The sequence below is a fragment of the Meriones unguiculatus genome, assembly GCF_030254825.1.
Source record: "Meriones unguiculatus strain TT.TT164.6M chromosome Y unlocalized genomic scaffold, Bangor_MerUng_6.1 ChrY_unordered_Scaffold_32, whole genome shotgun sequence".
Lineage (NCBI taxonomy): Eukaryota > Metazoa > Chordata > Mammalia > Rodentia > Muridae > Meriones > Meriones unguiculatus.
In genome coordinates, this window is record NW_026843711.1 from 6,633,812 (window position 1) to 6,649,979 (window position 16,168).

General features: G+C 43.8%; 1 protein-coding gene across 1 annotated transcript in view; it reads right to left on the reverse strand.

Moving 5' to 3' along the window:
- LOC110543657 (activity-dependent neuroprotector homeobox protein 2-like) overlaps window positions 1–15,314 on the reverse strand; it is a gene marked incomplete at its 3' end in the record, with an annotated part of 154,581 nt that extends 139,267 nt beyond the window's left edge. The window contains 2 exon segments of the mRNA XM_060376839.1: window positions 9,899–10,721; window positions 15,263–15,314. Coding sequence (XP_060232822.1) covers window positions 9,899–10,721; window positions 15,263–15,314 — 875 coding nt within the window.
- Between the last annotated feature and the right edge of the window lie 854 nt (window positions 15,315–16,168).

Sequence of the window (16,168 nt, forward strand, 5' to 3'; positions counted from 1 at the left end):
TTCTGTATAGCAGGTTCTTTCTAGGTCATTTATGAAGTAGCATCTCATTCAAAACTCACCACAGTTGTATAGATTTAGTGCTATTATGATCCCCATTCCACAGGTCAGTAACTAGAGGCTAAGAACACTTACTTGTCTCAGAGTTGGTGTCTGTCCATGTGCTAGGCCCAACACTTAATCACAAACATAGAGTATCTTATCTGTGTAGTATGGGTCATGCCCAACTCTCACTACTTCTCCATCTCATTCTCTCAAAGAATACTTCTCTAATCTCAAGAGGGACCATCTTCACCTTACTCCTTTGTCACATGTAAGCCTACAGAAATTCTGGGTTTCAACACCAGATGACTGAGAGGAAAGAAATAAGAAACAAGAAGAAGGACAAGACTGCTACTAAGTATAGTAGAACAAGAAGAAGGACAAGACTGCTTCTAAGTATAGTAGAGAAGAAGTTTTATAGTAGATAAGAGGTTAAATACAGCCAGAGGATCAGACATCTGGAAGATTCCACAGTGAACATGGCCAAGCTGAGCAGGGTCATTTGAGGGGGGAGGAAAAGGGAGAGCAAGAGAGGAGACAGTCATAAACCAAGAGAAACTGCCTGGGCCAGGAGACTGACCAAGAGCTAAAAGGGCCAGAACAACCAGCTTAGCAAAAATAACTGGATTATATACGGATAAGCAGCTGGCAGAATGGCAGGCTAGTTCCTGGGCTTTAGGTTTTAGGGTAGGGCCAGGTTATGCAAGCCAAGAGGACCCTGCAACAGCTAGAAATGGAAGGATGCTTGGAGCACTTGGCTAGCCAGCCTCAGCTTTGATGTGTTTACAATTACAACAGTTTTCAGTTTGTCCAGGGTTTGAGACCTGACACTGTGATGATTTCTTTCCTCACTTTCGCTTTTTTTTTAACACAGTCCAATTCTTGTGCCTCTTCTCCGACATAAATTTAACTCTAGAAATTGCCTAGGACTCTAAGTCTGGCAACCAAAAGCCACTCCAGTGCTTGTTCCCTGGATGCTCTGACGCCCCCACCAGAAGACCCAACACACAAACCCCTGTTGTGTGCCTCGAGGTCCCGTAGTTTGCTTCTCATTGGCACTCATTGTACCTGAACCCACCCTGGAGCTTGGACTCTTCCAACTGTAGTTTATGACACCAAAACCTCAGGCACCTCCAACTCCCATGTTCCTGTCTTGCCATGTAAACATAATAAATTTCAATGGCTCTGCCCATCCCTGATGTGAATTCACCCTATGCTTACTCATTTCTATCCAAAGATGTTTTTTGTAGGCTGTGGCAACACTACAGTATAAGTCCAGGCATGTTAGCCAAAAACCCCAGTGTGGGGCTTCTTCTACATGGGCCCTGACTGGGGGCTGTTTTCTTTAGGACCCTCCTTAAGGCCTAGGTGTCTAGTAAGCTAGACCTCACCTCAATGGGACAGGCATGTCTTAACTGTAGCCCATAAGTCTGTACACCCCAAGATTACTATGGTCCAAAATTGTTTTATTTAATACATTATCAAGCCTGCTTTTGCATTTTTCTTTGTAATTGTTCTTTTTTTCTATGGTTTCCAAGTGTCAACTTTGTAGACAACAACATGGTTTTGTAGTGGCAATAGGTTGCACATGCCTACCTGTAAAGGAACAGTTCTCAACCTATGGGTCTCAACCCCTTTGAGGTAGAATGACCCTTTCATGGGACTCTCCTAAGACCATCAAAAAGCACAGGTATTTACCATTGGAAAATTACAGTTATGAAGTAGCAAAGAAAATAATTTTTGGTTGTGGGGAGGACTCCACAACTTGAGGAACTGTATTAAAGTGTCATGGCACTAGGAAGGTGAGGACCTCTGCTCTAGAGGAGATTCAGGTCCCTGACTATGGAGGTCACCTGCAATTTTTGCTTATAGGCTCACATAGGTGGGGCACAGGTTCACATCAGCCTGGGGAGGCAGGCTCTGTAGACAGCAGAGGACAAGGGGGCAGGTGTTGGCTATACAGAAAGAGACTGAGATAATGTTTCTATGTTCTCTTTATGCTCTCCCACCCTCCTTCAAATAAATCAATAAGGAAATGTCATTTCTCTCAGATGCAGTTGTATTGTACCAGTGGATAAATGTGAGTCCCAGCCTTAGCATGCTAGCCCTGACAACATATATTATTTTATAGATAAGGAGTTAGTTCAATAGAAAACTGGCAATGTACCTTGGGGGTGGAGTTGGGAGGAATCTGCGGAGATGCTTCTCCTCTTTTTCTGCTCTTTACAGTCTATCTCACTCCTGAAAAGTCAGTGGGGCTTGGTCTGGTCAGCAGTGTTAAAATGAATAGCCAAGCTGGAAACTGCAAGTAAAGGCCAAGAAATTCCAAGAAATTCAAAACATAAGAATAGCACTAGCCAACACATGGATTTTACAGAAATCAAATAGCTTTCACAGAAAGTTTAATGTGACTTACCTCATAATTCACTATAATTTGGACTTACAGTTGTCACGTGGGAACTGCATATATGTTTAGCTCTCTGCCTAAAATATTTGTAGAGCTCACTTTCCAACCCCTTGGAGGATCACATAAAAAAATTTCATCTCAAGCAGGGTTTGGTCACATGCCTTTGATCCTAGCCCACTGGAGTCTGAGGCAGGTGGTTCTCTATGAGTTCAAGGCCAGCCTGTTCTACAGAGAGAGTCCAGGATAGCCAGGACTACACCCAGAAACACTGTATCAAAAGCAAAGCTAAAGGAATCCATTCTCACCTGTCCAATTGTCTAGATCTCTGTCCTCTTGGGCTGAATGGATTGGGATGTCTGACTTAGCCAGACATCATAACAGATTGTCCTTCTATGTAAGTATGTGCCAAAATAGGTCTTCCTCAGGCAGCAGTCACTCAGAGAACAGCTCCTTGTATGCTGAAGAACCACTTGTTCTACATTGGAGGCTCAGTACAATGATCTCCATAAAGCAAGGCAGGGAACTCCTTCCTCTCTTGGCATGCTGGCTTCCCTGTGGCTATGTCCAGTCTCACCCCTTGAAATACCAGCCCAGTAGCAGGTTAGATAGGGCACATTTCCCCACAACCTTCTTTAAATGCTTTTGTCCTCAAACTTGAACATCATTCCCAGGAGAATATTCACCAGAAATCAGTAAGTTCTTTGTTGGGTTTTGTTGTTGTTGTTGTTGTTTTGTTTTGTTTTGAGGCAGGGATTTTCTTTGTTGCCTTGGCTGTCCTGAACCCAATTTGTAGACCAGGCTGGTCCCTAATTCACAGAGATGCACCTTCCTCTGACTCCCTGAGTGATGGGAAGACAGGTACACACCAACATATCTGGCTTCAGTAAGTTCTATAAACAAAGATTTAGGGAATTTGGGTTGTTTTTTATGTATTTTTGGTCGAATATTTTTCTATCCAATTGTTGAACATAACAATAACCTTTCTGGGCATGAATGAGACATTGTTGAGTTTGAGACAGGCTTCATTGTCTGCAACCTTCTTACTCTAAAGACATAGTAGAAGTCACATAGTCCTTTGTACATATTTGCAATCACAAACACATACACACACACACACAAGACTCTTTATCTGCCTTTTAATTCCAATTTACAAGTATGACCCAATCAGGAAAATCTTCACTTTTATAAAGATCCAGACATTTAAGAGGAAATAAAAAGATTAAGTCTCAAAAGAGAAATCGAGTCATCAAGCCAAGTTCTGGGTGGAGTGGTGAAGGAAATTCTCAGATCTTCCTAGTGTGCCTGGAGTTACATCACATGGGACTCCATCATCTCTGATATCATATCAGTCTGCCCAAAGAGTAGTTAATAGTATTCAGGCCACTTTTTCTCCTCCTGTGTCTCTGAATGTTTCCATGCAGTCCATGCTGACTACCACCTCCAATCTCACTGTCCTTGTGCCAACCGAGCAAGTCATTGAGGACATGGACCAGAAAGAGAAACGCTTCTGGTTGTCACAGAACAATAATCCAGCCCTGATAAGGTGGGTGTCATTCATCTTGTCTTCCATGGTATATGACTGTTGTCAGGGTGAACATTCCTTAGTCCCATGCAGAAAAGGGACAAGATCCTTCACCAGGATGGCACAAGCAACCCTTCTCTGAGTCAGGACAATTTATCTGTTAAGAGCTAACTCTCAACCAGTGGTTCTCAACCTTCCAAATGTACCACTACTTTAATATAGTTCCTCATGTTGTGGTGACCTGAACCATAAAATTATTTTTATAGCTATGTCATAACTGTAAATTTCCCAGTGTTATGAATTGTCATGTAAATGTGATGGGCAGGGTATCTGATATGTGGCCCACAAAGGGTTTGCAACCCACATTTGAAGAACCACTGGTAAACCAAGCAATGTGCTTTCTATAAAGCTAAGTTAATGCCCCGAACACCTTTGAGATGGTTGTTACACTTTTGACAGATGTGAAAAGTGAGGCACAGGTGGTTAAAGACTAATTCCAGCTAACACTCATCACTTAACACTGTGAGTGTGAAGTTTGTATATGGGATAACATAAAATTTGAATGTCATAATTTGACTTCAGAGCTGATTTTCCTGTTGCATTTATCCCTGGTGCATGGATTTATTTTTTATTGTGACCATTGTGACTAGGAGCTTTAGATACCACACTCTGTAAGTCCCAGGTACTTACAGAGTGGTGGATCTGTAGACCCTGTCATCCTTGCAAATGCTAGCAACATCATTGCTGGGAAGCTTCTTTCACCTGGACAAGCAGATGGGGTAAGAACACTTTCATCTAGCTCTTTGGGAAATGTTACCTTTCTGAATTATTTTGATGGAAATTTCCAGGTAGGTACATGAGAGAATAGATGCCTGTGTGAGCATCATCCAGTTAAAACAATGATCACACATATACACATATTTAAGAGAAGAAATAGAAAGAGAAGAAAACAATGACAACAACAACAAAAAACAACTAGGCTAGACCAATGTATTCATTAATTTTTTGCCCATTAAATTAACTAAGTGTCTGACAAAAGCAATTTAAGGGGTTATTCTGGCTCAGAGTTTTAGGAAACACTCTAAAATCAAGGGGAAGTTACCATGGCAAGAGGGGAAATTAGATGCTCACATTGGCCACAGTTAGGAGAGCTTAAGAGGACCGGAGCTTGGTTAACTTTCAACCTTCTGTGAAGTTCAGGGCTCCAGCCCAGGAACTGATTTTCCTGAGATTTAAGGTACTTCTACCTATTTCATTGTGCATGTGCCTTGGGGCTTGTTCCATGGTGAGTATGGAGCTCACTGAGACTTGCTATTATAAAAGGGAAAAGTGCTTTTATCCAATGGAGTGTCACTGTGTATATTAACCATACTCCAGGGCTGGACTCATGACTGGGAGTTTATGGTCAGTGCAAAACGAATCCCATGGTTGTATTTCCGGTTTTGTGGATTTTTTTTTTTTTTTTTTTGCTCTTTATTTTTTTGTCTTACTGCCTTTTCGTTTGTTTTGGTTTTCATTTGTGTGTGTCTGTGTATTTAAGAGAGAAAGAACATAATGTTATGTGGGGAAGAAAGGGGGGGAGGATCTGGGTGAAGTTAAGGGAACAGGAAAACATGAACAAAATATATTGTATGTGGCTGTAGAGAAGGCTCAGTAGATAAGAACACTGGCTGCTCTTCCAGAGTTCAAGTCCCAGCAACCACATGGTGGCTCCCAGCTATCTGTATTGCAATATAACTCCCTCTCCTGGTGGGACTGAAAGCAAATCACTCATATGCATAAAATAAAGGAATCTTTAAAATATATATTATATGAAAAAAAATAAGAAAAAAGGAAAAAGAAAAGGATTAGCTCTCTGAAGCAGGAATCCAAAATGCAGACCAGCAAGCTCCTCCTGACATGTCCTGGAAATGGTGAACATATTCAATTCCACACACTTCTGGTGTGTAGTGATACAAACCTCCGAGTGGATCCATCACCAGTAACAGGATGTCATGTATGTTAGCTAAACTACAAGTCTATGGTGAGTGCCAACTCTGCAGACACAGGTATCTTGGTGACAGAGCAAGGGCAATGTTCACAGAAGAGCAGAGCTCCAGAGAACCTGGTTGTCTCTTACCAGTTTCCTATAGTCTGTCAAGGACTCCCATGCCACTTCAAGGGGTAAGTCTGGCTTCATGCCTATGAGGGTTTGGGTGTTAAAGTCTTTCCATGAGTTGACAAGGTACAAATATGCGAGGGTTCTAGCAAGAAACTACTGTCACAATGACACCATAGGCAGCAATGGCTCAGAGCATCCCAACTTCTCTGTCAGCCTATGAGCACTGGGAAAAGAATCTAGTGAGCTGAGCCTACACAACAGCTACATGTGATAGCCTACATGTGCTTTCATGGATATCTTACAAATCTTTGGAAATTCCAGGGACACTCATGTTATTTTCTGAATTGTTTAAATACAAATTTGGAGTAGAATAGGGCACTGTGAAAAAAGACTTTAACCTCAGCCCCAGAGAAAACTGAAGCAATTGGATCTCTGTGAGCACTTGTGTGGATTCCCACATGTAATCTCCAGAGCTCCCATGTAAATCAACCAAATAGCAGGAACAGAGGATTGGAACATTTTCATCCCAGGAAGAATTAAAGGATGAGGATGACAGAGAGCTTAAGTTTCCTAATTAGACCACTGCATAGTGTATAAAATCACACTGAAACACCACACTGCTCACAAGAGGTAATTATGCTTATTAATTTTCTTAATTTACAGCATGACTTTATGTACTCATATAATGTGCTTTGTAAATTCATTGGCATTTCAAACCTTCACTTTTCTTTGAAACATTAACATCTACCCTGGCATGCTACACGTCCTACAAGTCTCAAAATAAATCCAACAAGATCCTGGCCTACAGAAGTTAACCATCAACACAAGTTTTACTCAAGGTCATTCCTGTGTCTAATACAATAAAATATCCCATTTTAACAAGATGTGACAGATGACATGTGATACCACAGCCTTTGTACATTGTGCAGGTTTAAGCAAATTTCTCTGCTCTGTAAGATCACAAAGAAATTGCAAAATGACTTCCCAGTAAGGGAAAAAAGGAAACCAAAAAAAGAAAAATGGAGCTCAGTTTCTCTTGAACAGTAGATAGTTACTGTCTCTATTAGTTTGCAGAGATCTTTGTAAAAGGTACCACAAATGGGGGGCTCTAACAAGAGTTGATATCCTCTTAGTACTGAAAGCCTCTGGCAGGCCAAGATAGGTTACTGGCAAGAAATGTTTCCCTGGGAGGATAGTGAAGGACGGAGATGTTCAAGAATGCCACCTAGGCTTATTGATTTCCATGTTACTGATCTAAAGGAATCTTCTCTAAATAGTGCTTTGTGTGAAATCCCTCTACATTTTTTTAAATAAAATCAAAGAGAGTGTGTAAACAGAAAATTTATTCAATTGTTTCAATTGTTGACTAGAAGGCTCACTGCCTCCTTCTGCTAACCTAGACATGGAAGGCTGTCAACCTCTGAGACTTACTGCTTACTCAGCTCCCCCTTTCTTGTTCTTTCTGAGATCTGGGCTGGGTGGTTCAACTCAACTGTTCTGGCTCAAACTCCTCTCCCAGCTGACTGATTCAATCTGCCTTCTCTCTCAGCCCCTGAATTACACTGCTTGACCTCAGACTAACTCCATTAATCTGCTTAATCTTCTCATTATCTGGCTCATTCCTTCTTCACCTCAGTCTAGCTTGTTCTCTCCCTGAAACAAAACTATCACTGTCCCAGTAAAACTGTCTCCTGTCATCTCTCTCTCTACTCTCTCTTCTAATTCTCTCTCTCTCTATCTCTTTTCTCTAAGGAACTTCCCTTTCCTCTCTTGTCATGAGAGTTGGGCATATGCTCTTCTGTCATATCTTTTACTAATCATCAACATTTCTGTCAATCTATTAGACATCATTTTCAAAAGTGGGTACTTTTCTCTACAAAATATATTGTCTGTCCTTCAAGTGTAACATGTAGGCATTGACTAACATAAATGTTGTCAAACAGAGGGGGCAGTTCAGCTCTCCTCTTCTGAGCTGAGTTTCAAGCTTAGCCTGAGACCACATCTTAACATACAAGGGCATAAGAGATGTGAAATATGTGCCTTAGAGGATAGCCAGGTGGACCTCCTGTTCTCCAATGTCCTCTGTTGGCAGAGTGATGATGAAATCATGATGGGGGAACAACAGGTTGCCATCAGCATCTAGGCTCAACAGGAAGCCCCAGTTAAGATAATCCAACAATACATTCTTCCTCCTCTGGTGTTTAATTTTGCTGTGCTCTAAGAGACCCTGAATGCTGTGGAAAGTAAATGGGCAAAACAGGCACCCCAAGCCATGTGTGAGTAAGTGTACATTACCTCCTCCTCTGAGACTAGACATTTGCAGGAGAGGCAATGCATGGCCCTATCTCTTGTCCACTTCAGAAATGGTGCACACAAGGACAGCTTTACTGGTTCAAGGTTCTCACTGGATTTGAACACACTTAGCCTGTGAGCCCCTTCCATGTGAGCCTGGTAGACACTGTATGGGAAGAACACATTGCAAACTGGGCAGATATTCCACTGCTTGGCCTGCATGGCAACCAGATTCATATCCACCTAAGGTGAGGAGACCTGAACAAATATGTTCTGCTCTGCATTGCTTACCAGCCCCGGGGAGGAAGACAAACTGGCTGGACCACTGGAAATCAGCATACACACACTGGGGGGTAGGAATAGGGTGGACACCTGGGATGAAACAGTCATGATGGTAGAGCCCTGAGGAATAGGCAGAGTAACAGGCATGGGGTCCAGCATGTAAAGGGGCTTCTCATTGATCTGTGAGCCTGTTGGAAGCAGCTTCCTGAAAACAGAACCTGACTTGAGGAACAGAGTGTTATGTGCAGTGTCAGCTCTTACTAACTGGCTCTCTGGCAGGATGCTGGTGCCAACAGACTGACTGAGCTGAAGTATACCGGGCCCAACAGATGGACCTGAGTTAACAGGCTGACCAAGCAGAGGAATACCAGTGCTCACACCCTGGTTCACAAGGACATCTGAGAACATCACACTTTGGTGGGATAGCAACCCAGATGATACCACTTGACATGTAGGGAAAATCCTATCAGACTTTGTCTGACAAGAGGTAAGAACCTGTGAGGAGACTGTCTGACCTATATGGGGAACTGTGGACTGGACTGCTTGCCCAGTGGGGAGAACCCCAGAAACTGCACTCTATGTAGGAATCACAGAAGCAGAGGTCATCTGACCTCAGGAAAGCCTGCCAAGGAGACCAGCTCACCCACAGAAATTGTACCTGCTGGCATGGACTGGAGAACACTAGGGTTGTTTGAATAGCCAGAAGTCAGAGAACCAGGCCTGACCAATCCACTTGTGGGCTCCACTGGCCTACTTGTAAGCCCCACTGATCTGACTGCAGGTCCCCCTGATCGACCTGTAGACCCCATGGGCTGTGTGGGTGGTAAAATCCCAGGCTGGATGGCTTGACTCACTGACTGATTGCTCACTCCAACAGATTTATTCACAGGCCCAAGTGGCTGGCTTACAAATATGCAGGATGGTCTTCAGGCTTATTAGGTGTAGCCTTGCCTGAGTAAAGGTCAGTTGAGGGAGATGAAGGCCTCAGAGTGAGGTTGGACTGGCCCACAGGTATTGGGCTAAAATCCACCTTGGACTGGGCAGTATCAAAATGAGAATTGTTGAGGCTCCAGGAAGTGCCTGGGACCTCCTTTGGTGCCTGTACATTGGTGGAGATCAAAGGTTGGGCCAAGGTCACTGGCTGTACCATGGACGGACTTTGGATCTTCTCTGTCAAGGCAAAGTGAGAAGGAGGGGGCTTGGCTGGAGCAGCTGTGTGTGCAGCCCTGCTGTTTGGCTGTCTGGAGAAGCCTGCCTTTGCAACAATGGGCGTTTGCTCCCGAAGCCCCGGCCTATTTTTGTCTTCGAAATTATAGACTTCAACTTATTCTCCAAATCCTTGTGTATATATGATGTCAAAATATGGGCCATCAGAACATCCTGGCTGCCCATCCTGGTACTGCACTTTTTACAAATGTATCTTTCAGGTGGTAGAGTGCTTGCCACAGAAGGAATATCACTGGCTGTTAACTGTTTCTTGTCTTCCTTAGTGTGAAAGCCAATATAGGCATTAAGTAAAGAGTGAAAATGGGTGATCAGCACATGCTTCTTCATGCTCCAGAAGGAAGTGTTGGAAAAGTTACATTTTAAACATGTGAAATGTTTTATACAACCCTTCAGTGGCTTCCCATTGCCCAGAACCTTGTCCTTGGGGCTGTGAACTTTCACAGCAGCCTCATGGAACAACTGGAAGTGTTTGCTCACCACATCAGGCCGTGAAACAAATGAGCAATCTGGACACTGGATCTGCAACTCTTTGTCAGCCTCATCTTCATGGCAATGATGCAAATGATTTTTCAGAGAAGTAAGCACATCTGCTGAGTATTCGCACAGGCTACAGCAGTATGGCTTGCTTCAGTATCTCCTTTGCTTTCTGAAAAATTCCCATGGAGCAACATCTGGCCAAGATGTATTATAAAAGTATCGGTCACTTGGGTCAAAGCCTTTAAGGCCCTTCAGCAATTCTTTGCTTTTGTCAAGTCCAGTCTTCAGAAGCATGCTCTTTACCCATGGCCACATACTTCTGACCATCTCCAGATTTTCCACAGGCACTTGCAACTTTCTTAAATTGTTCTGCCCTGCATTAAGAGAGCATTTGCTTAAGACACAGCTCTCAGCCAGTACCTGCCTCCTTCATCCTCAGCTGGCCATGTCTTCAGCCCTCCATTCCACTCCCCACCCCCAGCTTAGTCACATACTGCCACCCCTGCTGCAGTCCTTCCCGGGCTTTTAGTCACATACAGGCCTTGCATCATAGTCTTCCCTTGTGGCTTCAGTTAACACCAGAGCCTCCAGCCACAGTCCTTCCCAGGCTTTGGGTTGAGAGACCAAAAGATAAGCAGTGATTGTTATGTAGAGTAGGCATGGTATAGCAGTAAGTTCCCTGAGGGGATAGCTACCTTGCTGCATTCTTTCCCACCTTCCCCATTCCTGGTGAGTATGTGACTCGGCTCACAATCTGCCTTCCTGCCTTCCCTGTTCTGGGTACGTGACTCGGCTCACAATCTGCCTTCCTGCCTTCCCTGTTCTGGGTACGTGACTCGACTCACAATCTGCCTTCCTGCCTTCCCTGTTCTGGGTACGTGACTCGGCTCACAATCTGCCTTCCCACCTTCCCGGTTCTGGGTACGTGACTCGACTCACAATCTGCCTTCCCACCTTCCCTGTTCTGGGTATGTGACTTAACTACGGCTTTGTTCAAACCACCCAATCAGAACCCTGTAACTATGCTTCTCGCTTCTGTAACTGCGCCTCCTGCTCCCAAGCCCTATAAAAACCCATCACCCCAACCGAGAGGCACACAAGTCCTCAGGCTTGGTCACCCCGGGTACCCTGTATCAAAATAAACCTCTTGCGGCTTGCATCCGAAGGCTGGTCTCGCTGTTCCTTGGGAAGCAGGGTCTCCCCGTCTAGATAGGCTCCTGGGAATCTTTCAGGGTCACACCTGGGCCTAGAGACACAGACCTCCCCTGTCCTCCTTCACACACAGGCCTACCCTCACAGCCCTCCACAGTTGTTATCTATCCTCCAGTCACTGTAGTGCCACCACAGCCCTCCTCAGTCCTCCCGAGGCCCCCAACCCCACCCAGAACTCTGCAGTACCCCCTGTCCTTCAGTCACACAGTGGACACCACAGCCCTCAACAGACCTCCCCAGGACTCAGGTCACACACAGCCCTGCATAGGCCTACCCAGACTCCAATCACAAACAGCCCTCCACAGTCCTCCCCTGTCCTCCATTAAACAGAGGCCTGCAGTCATAGTACTCCACAGTCCTCCCCCAGCCGCAGGTCACCCACATGCCTCCACATTCCTGCCCTGGCCTCTGGTCACACACAGCCCTTCACAGCCCTCCACAGCCCTCCACAGCCCTCCACAGCCCTCCACAGTCCTCCCCCGCCCTCCTGTCACACAGCACTCCAAAGTTCTCCCATGGCCTCAGGTCACACACAGCCCTCCACACCCCTCCAAAGTCCTCCCCCAGCCTCCAGTCACAAACAGCCCTCCACAGTCCTCCTCAGCCTCCATCAAAAACAGGCCTGCCTTCACAGTCCTTCACAGTCCTCCCCCAGCCTCAGGTCACCCACAGTCCTCCAAAATCCTACCCCTGCATAATCCTATGCCTGCTCCCTGGTGATTTTAAAAAGCAGTCAAAAGATATGGGAATTTAAATGATGCAGGGCACAATTTTTTTTCTGGCCTGCTCAACAGGGTTTTACTGAAAGGGGAATGCCAAACATGTGGAAGCATAGGCACATGAATTTTCCAAAGAGAGAAGACCTGGAATTTCTGAGTGCTTTAGGAGGTAACCAAGATAAAAGGGTTGACTTCTAGAGTTTATTAATTCCTGGAACTTGACAAAAAGAGGAGCAACATTTTTAGAAGGTCTAATATAGGAAACCCTTTCAAGAAGTGGAACAGAGTGGCCAATATAGGCAGGCACTCTCAGCATATATATGAAAAGGGAAATTTTGTCGATTCAGAAAAACCTTAACTACTGCAAAAATCTGTACAAGGTGAGCTGATTTAAAACGAGACTGCATAGAATTAGTTTTTTTCATTAATAGTACAGGCAGGGTCCCCATTCCAGGAGCCATCTGTAAACACTAAATGTGCCTTTGATAATGGTTGAGGGGAAATAATTTTGGGGAAGATGAGAGTGTGGGTTTTAATAATTGAAGTAACTCATTAGCAGGATAAGGGTTATCAATTATCCCAAAAAAGGAAGAACAGACAATGGGACAAATATCATTAGTTTACATGAGCCATTCTAACAGATCTTTAGAATAGGGTAGTTTTATTTTATCATGTATTTTGCCAAAAACATTACAGCGTTGTTTGTGTCCCACAAGGATGAGTTCTGCAAACAAAGTAGTATAAAGAGCAACAACCTTAGTGGGAGAGGCAGAGAGACTGGTCCACAACAGGGTATTATGTTCCCAAAACACCCCAGTGTGAGTTTGGGATGAGGTACACAGGACCAAGAGAAGGGGTTCCTTAGAAGAAATAAAATGTAACTCCCTGATTTTGGATAGCTGTTTCCACAACCTGAAGGTCCTCTGTCTCTGCTGGGGTTAATAAGCAAAGGAAAGAAGGGTTAGAGTCACCCTTGAGAATATAAAAGAGAAATTTAAGCTCCCTGTAGTGAGTTTAAGAAAAGGTCTTATCTGATTGATATTTCCTAGGAGCTCCTGAAAATCATTGAATGTCTTAAATGGCTAGTTTTTAACAGGATATTTTGTGTAGTAATTTTTTGACAATGGAGCTCAACTCCTAAATAAAAATATGTATCTTTTAATTGAATTTTATCTAGTTCAAGTTGTAAACCATAATCTATTTTTGTGAAAGGTTTGACAGGAAGGAAGCAACAGTGAGCTATCAGGTATAACTAAAAGGATATCATCCATATAACATACTATATAAATAGAAGGCCAAAATGTTCTAAAAGGATCTATAATCAGGGCTGCACACTTTTAACACAGAGTGGGACTATTAGCCATGCCTTGGGCAAAACTTTCCATTGGAAGCAAGGCATAGGCCCTTTGAAGTTTGTTACTGGCAGGCTTAAAGAAAAGCACTTTTTACCCTGTGGATGTAGGGGGGATGGTATAAAAGCAGTCTTTAAGATCCATACCTGTCTTATAAAAGTCAGAAGGGATGTCTACAGGGGTAGGCAGTCCTGGTTGTAAAGCACCCATGGTAAGCATAGTTTCATTAACTTCTCTTAGGTCTTGCACTAACCTTCATTTGCCAGACTTTTTCTTAACATCAAAAAATAGGTTTGTTCCAAGGAGAAGTAGTAGGTCCAATGTGACCAGTGGCAACCTGTTCCTGTACTAATGCCATATATCCTGATAACTTTTCTGAGGATAAGGCCATTGGTCAATCCAAACAGCTTCAACAGATTTCCAAGTGACTTTGTCTGCATGGAGTTGAGGGATGCCAACAACCATTAGGCTAAATTTGTCATGCCTAATACTGCATAGTCATGTTTTCAATTACCCGGATAGGTTCTTTTATTCCCTGCTAATGTTTTCATAAGCCTTGTCTGGGAAGGAGGGCCTGTTTTATTTTTAGCAGTTGGTGGGTAGCAATTTCATTTGAACTACACCTAATGAGATTTAACTCGGGAAGAATATCCCAAACCCAGAGATTAACAGGTAGGCCAGGCACACACTTCCTTTCTTATCTGTCCATGTGGGGACTTTAGAACTTTGCTGGGGATTGGACTTTCTTCCTATGACTCTGAAGTTGGATAAGGAAGCTGAAATGGGCCAGGAGGGAGGACATTGGTGTGTGTGTATGTGTGTGTGTGTGTGTGTAATTATGGAGGCATCAAAACTTTTTCTATCTAATTTTAAATTAAGGAAGGGTTGATCCTGAGTAATAGTCTGAATCCAGTAAGCATGGAAGGAACCAAAATTATTGCTGCCTCTGGATTTTCAAAACTTTTTATGGTTAAAATGAGTGAGGGGAAGCAATAACAGTTGGGCAATTCTTTGTCCCTGGTAACTAGTTAAGGGACCAGTAGTGGAAGAAGCTAGAATCTTTATCTCTCCTGTATAATCATTGTAAATAACTCTGGGAGAGATATGTAGTTCCTGGAGAATTGAACTAGTGAGACCAAGAAGTAGTACAAAGGTGCCAGGAGGCAAGGGGCCAAAAACTACCCTATGCAACACCTGAATTCCCAAGTGTTAGGATACTGCTGGTGGATAAACACAACTCCAACCCTGGGCTTCCAGCCTGTTGCTATGGGTAGGGAGGGATGGCCTGATTGTCTGGGAATGGGGGAAATATTTGAGATGCCTGAGCTTGAGGGGTTGAAGTTTGGGGGACAAACCCTGTATCCCCAGAGGGACCTCAATTAGAAGCCAGCTGGTGCTCAGTTTTATTGGCCTTGCAGTCCATGGCCAAATGTCATGGTTGTTTGCAAATAAAGCAAGCTTTAGGGAGGGTGCCCTGAGTTAGGCCCTGGAATGCAGCTCCAACAGCTATGCCAATAGATTGAGCTGAGCTGATACCTTCCCAGTACCTGATATAAACAGAAATGTCTTTGCCTTCAGGTTATGGCCATCAGGGAGCTTGGCTGGGAGGTTTGGCAATTTTGAAAGCCAGACCTTTCATGAGATCACTCTCCTTTTCATGTGAGCCCAGAATCCGTAGGGACATGTCAGTAAGATGGCTGATGAAATTATTATAGAGCTCCTCTGGTTCTTGCTGGATTTTAGGTAGGGAGTTTGTTACAGCTCCCTTAGGGGGAAGCAGTTTCCAAGCCTTGAGTCCTGCAGTTTATATTTGATAAAGAAGACCAGGAGGATACTTGACTTGATGCTTATTGTTGTCATAGGGGCTATTAGCTCATAATTTTTTCAAAGTCCAGTGTTTGAAATCTCTGCCAGGCACCTCATTACACCATGAGGTTTCCTTGAAAAATTCATTAAAATCTGACTTCCAGAGGACAAAATCGCCCCCTGATAATACAGCAGGAATCAAAAATTACCCATCATTGGGTGTCAGCCAGTTTTCACTAGGAGTTTCATTTATGGACAATGTGAAGGGAACAACTGGCCCATATTGTGAAACTGCATTTTTTACTTCTTTCATATATCTAAGCCCAATGAGACAATACTGTTGTTCATATGTTCAGTCCCTCTACCCAGCTGAGGTGGCAGAAATTTCATTTTCATCTGCAGGGGCCCCTTCACTGGAGGTAAGATTCTCCTCCTCATCCTCTACTTCAACTACAGGGCCTGAGGTGGACTGGACCTCTTTGGCAGGGGGTAGGGAAGGAGCCTGTGCTCTGATAGGAGTTACAGGAAAATCCTGTAGGGTATAAGGAACCTTGTTCTTTGTCTTTGGAGGGAGGGAGATAGCTTCAGTTACGGGTTGGGTCAATTCAATGTCCAATTCCATCAGTTCTTCTTTTTTTTATTTTTATACTTTTTAATTAATTATACTTTATTCACTTTGTATCCCCTCATAAGCCCCTCTATCCTCCCCTCCCTATACTACCCTCTCACCCC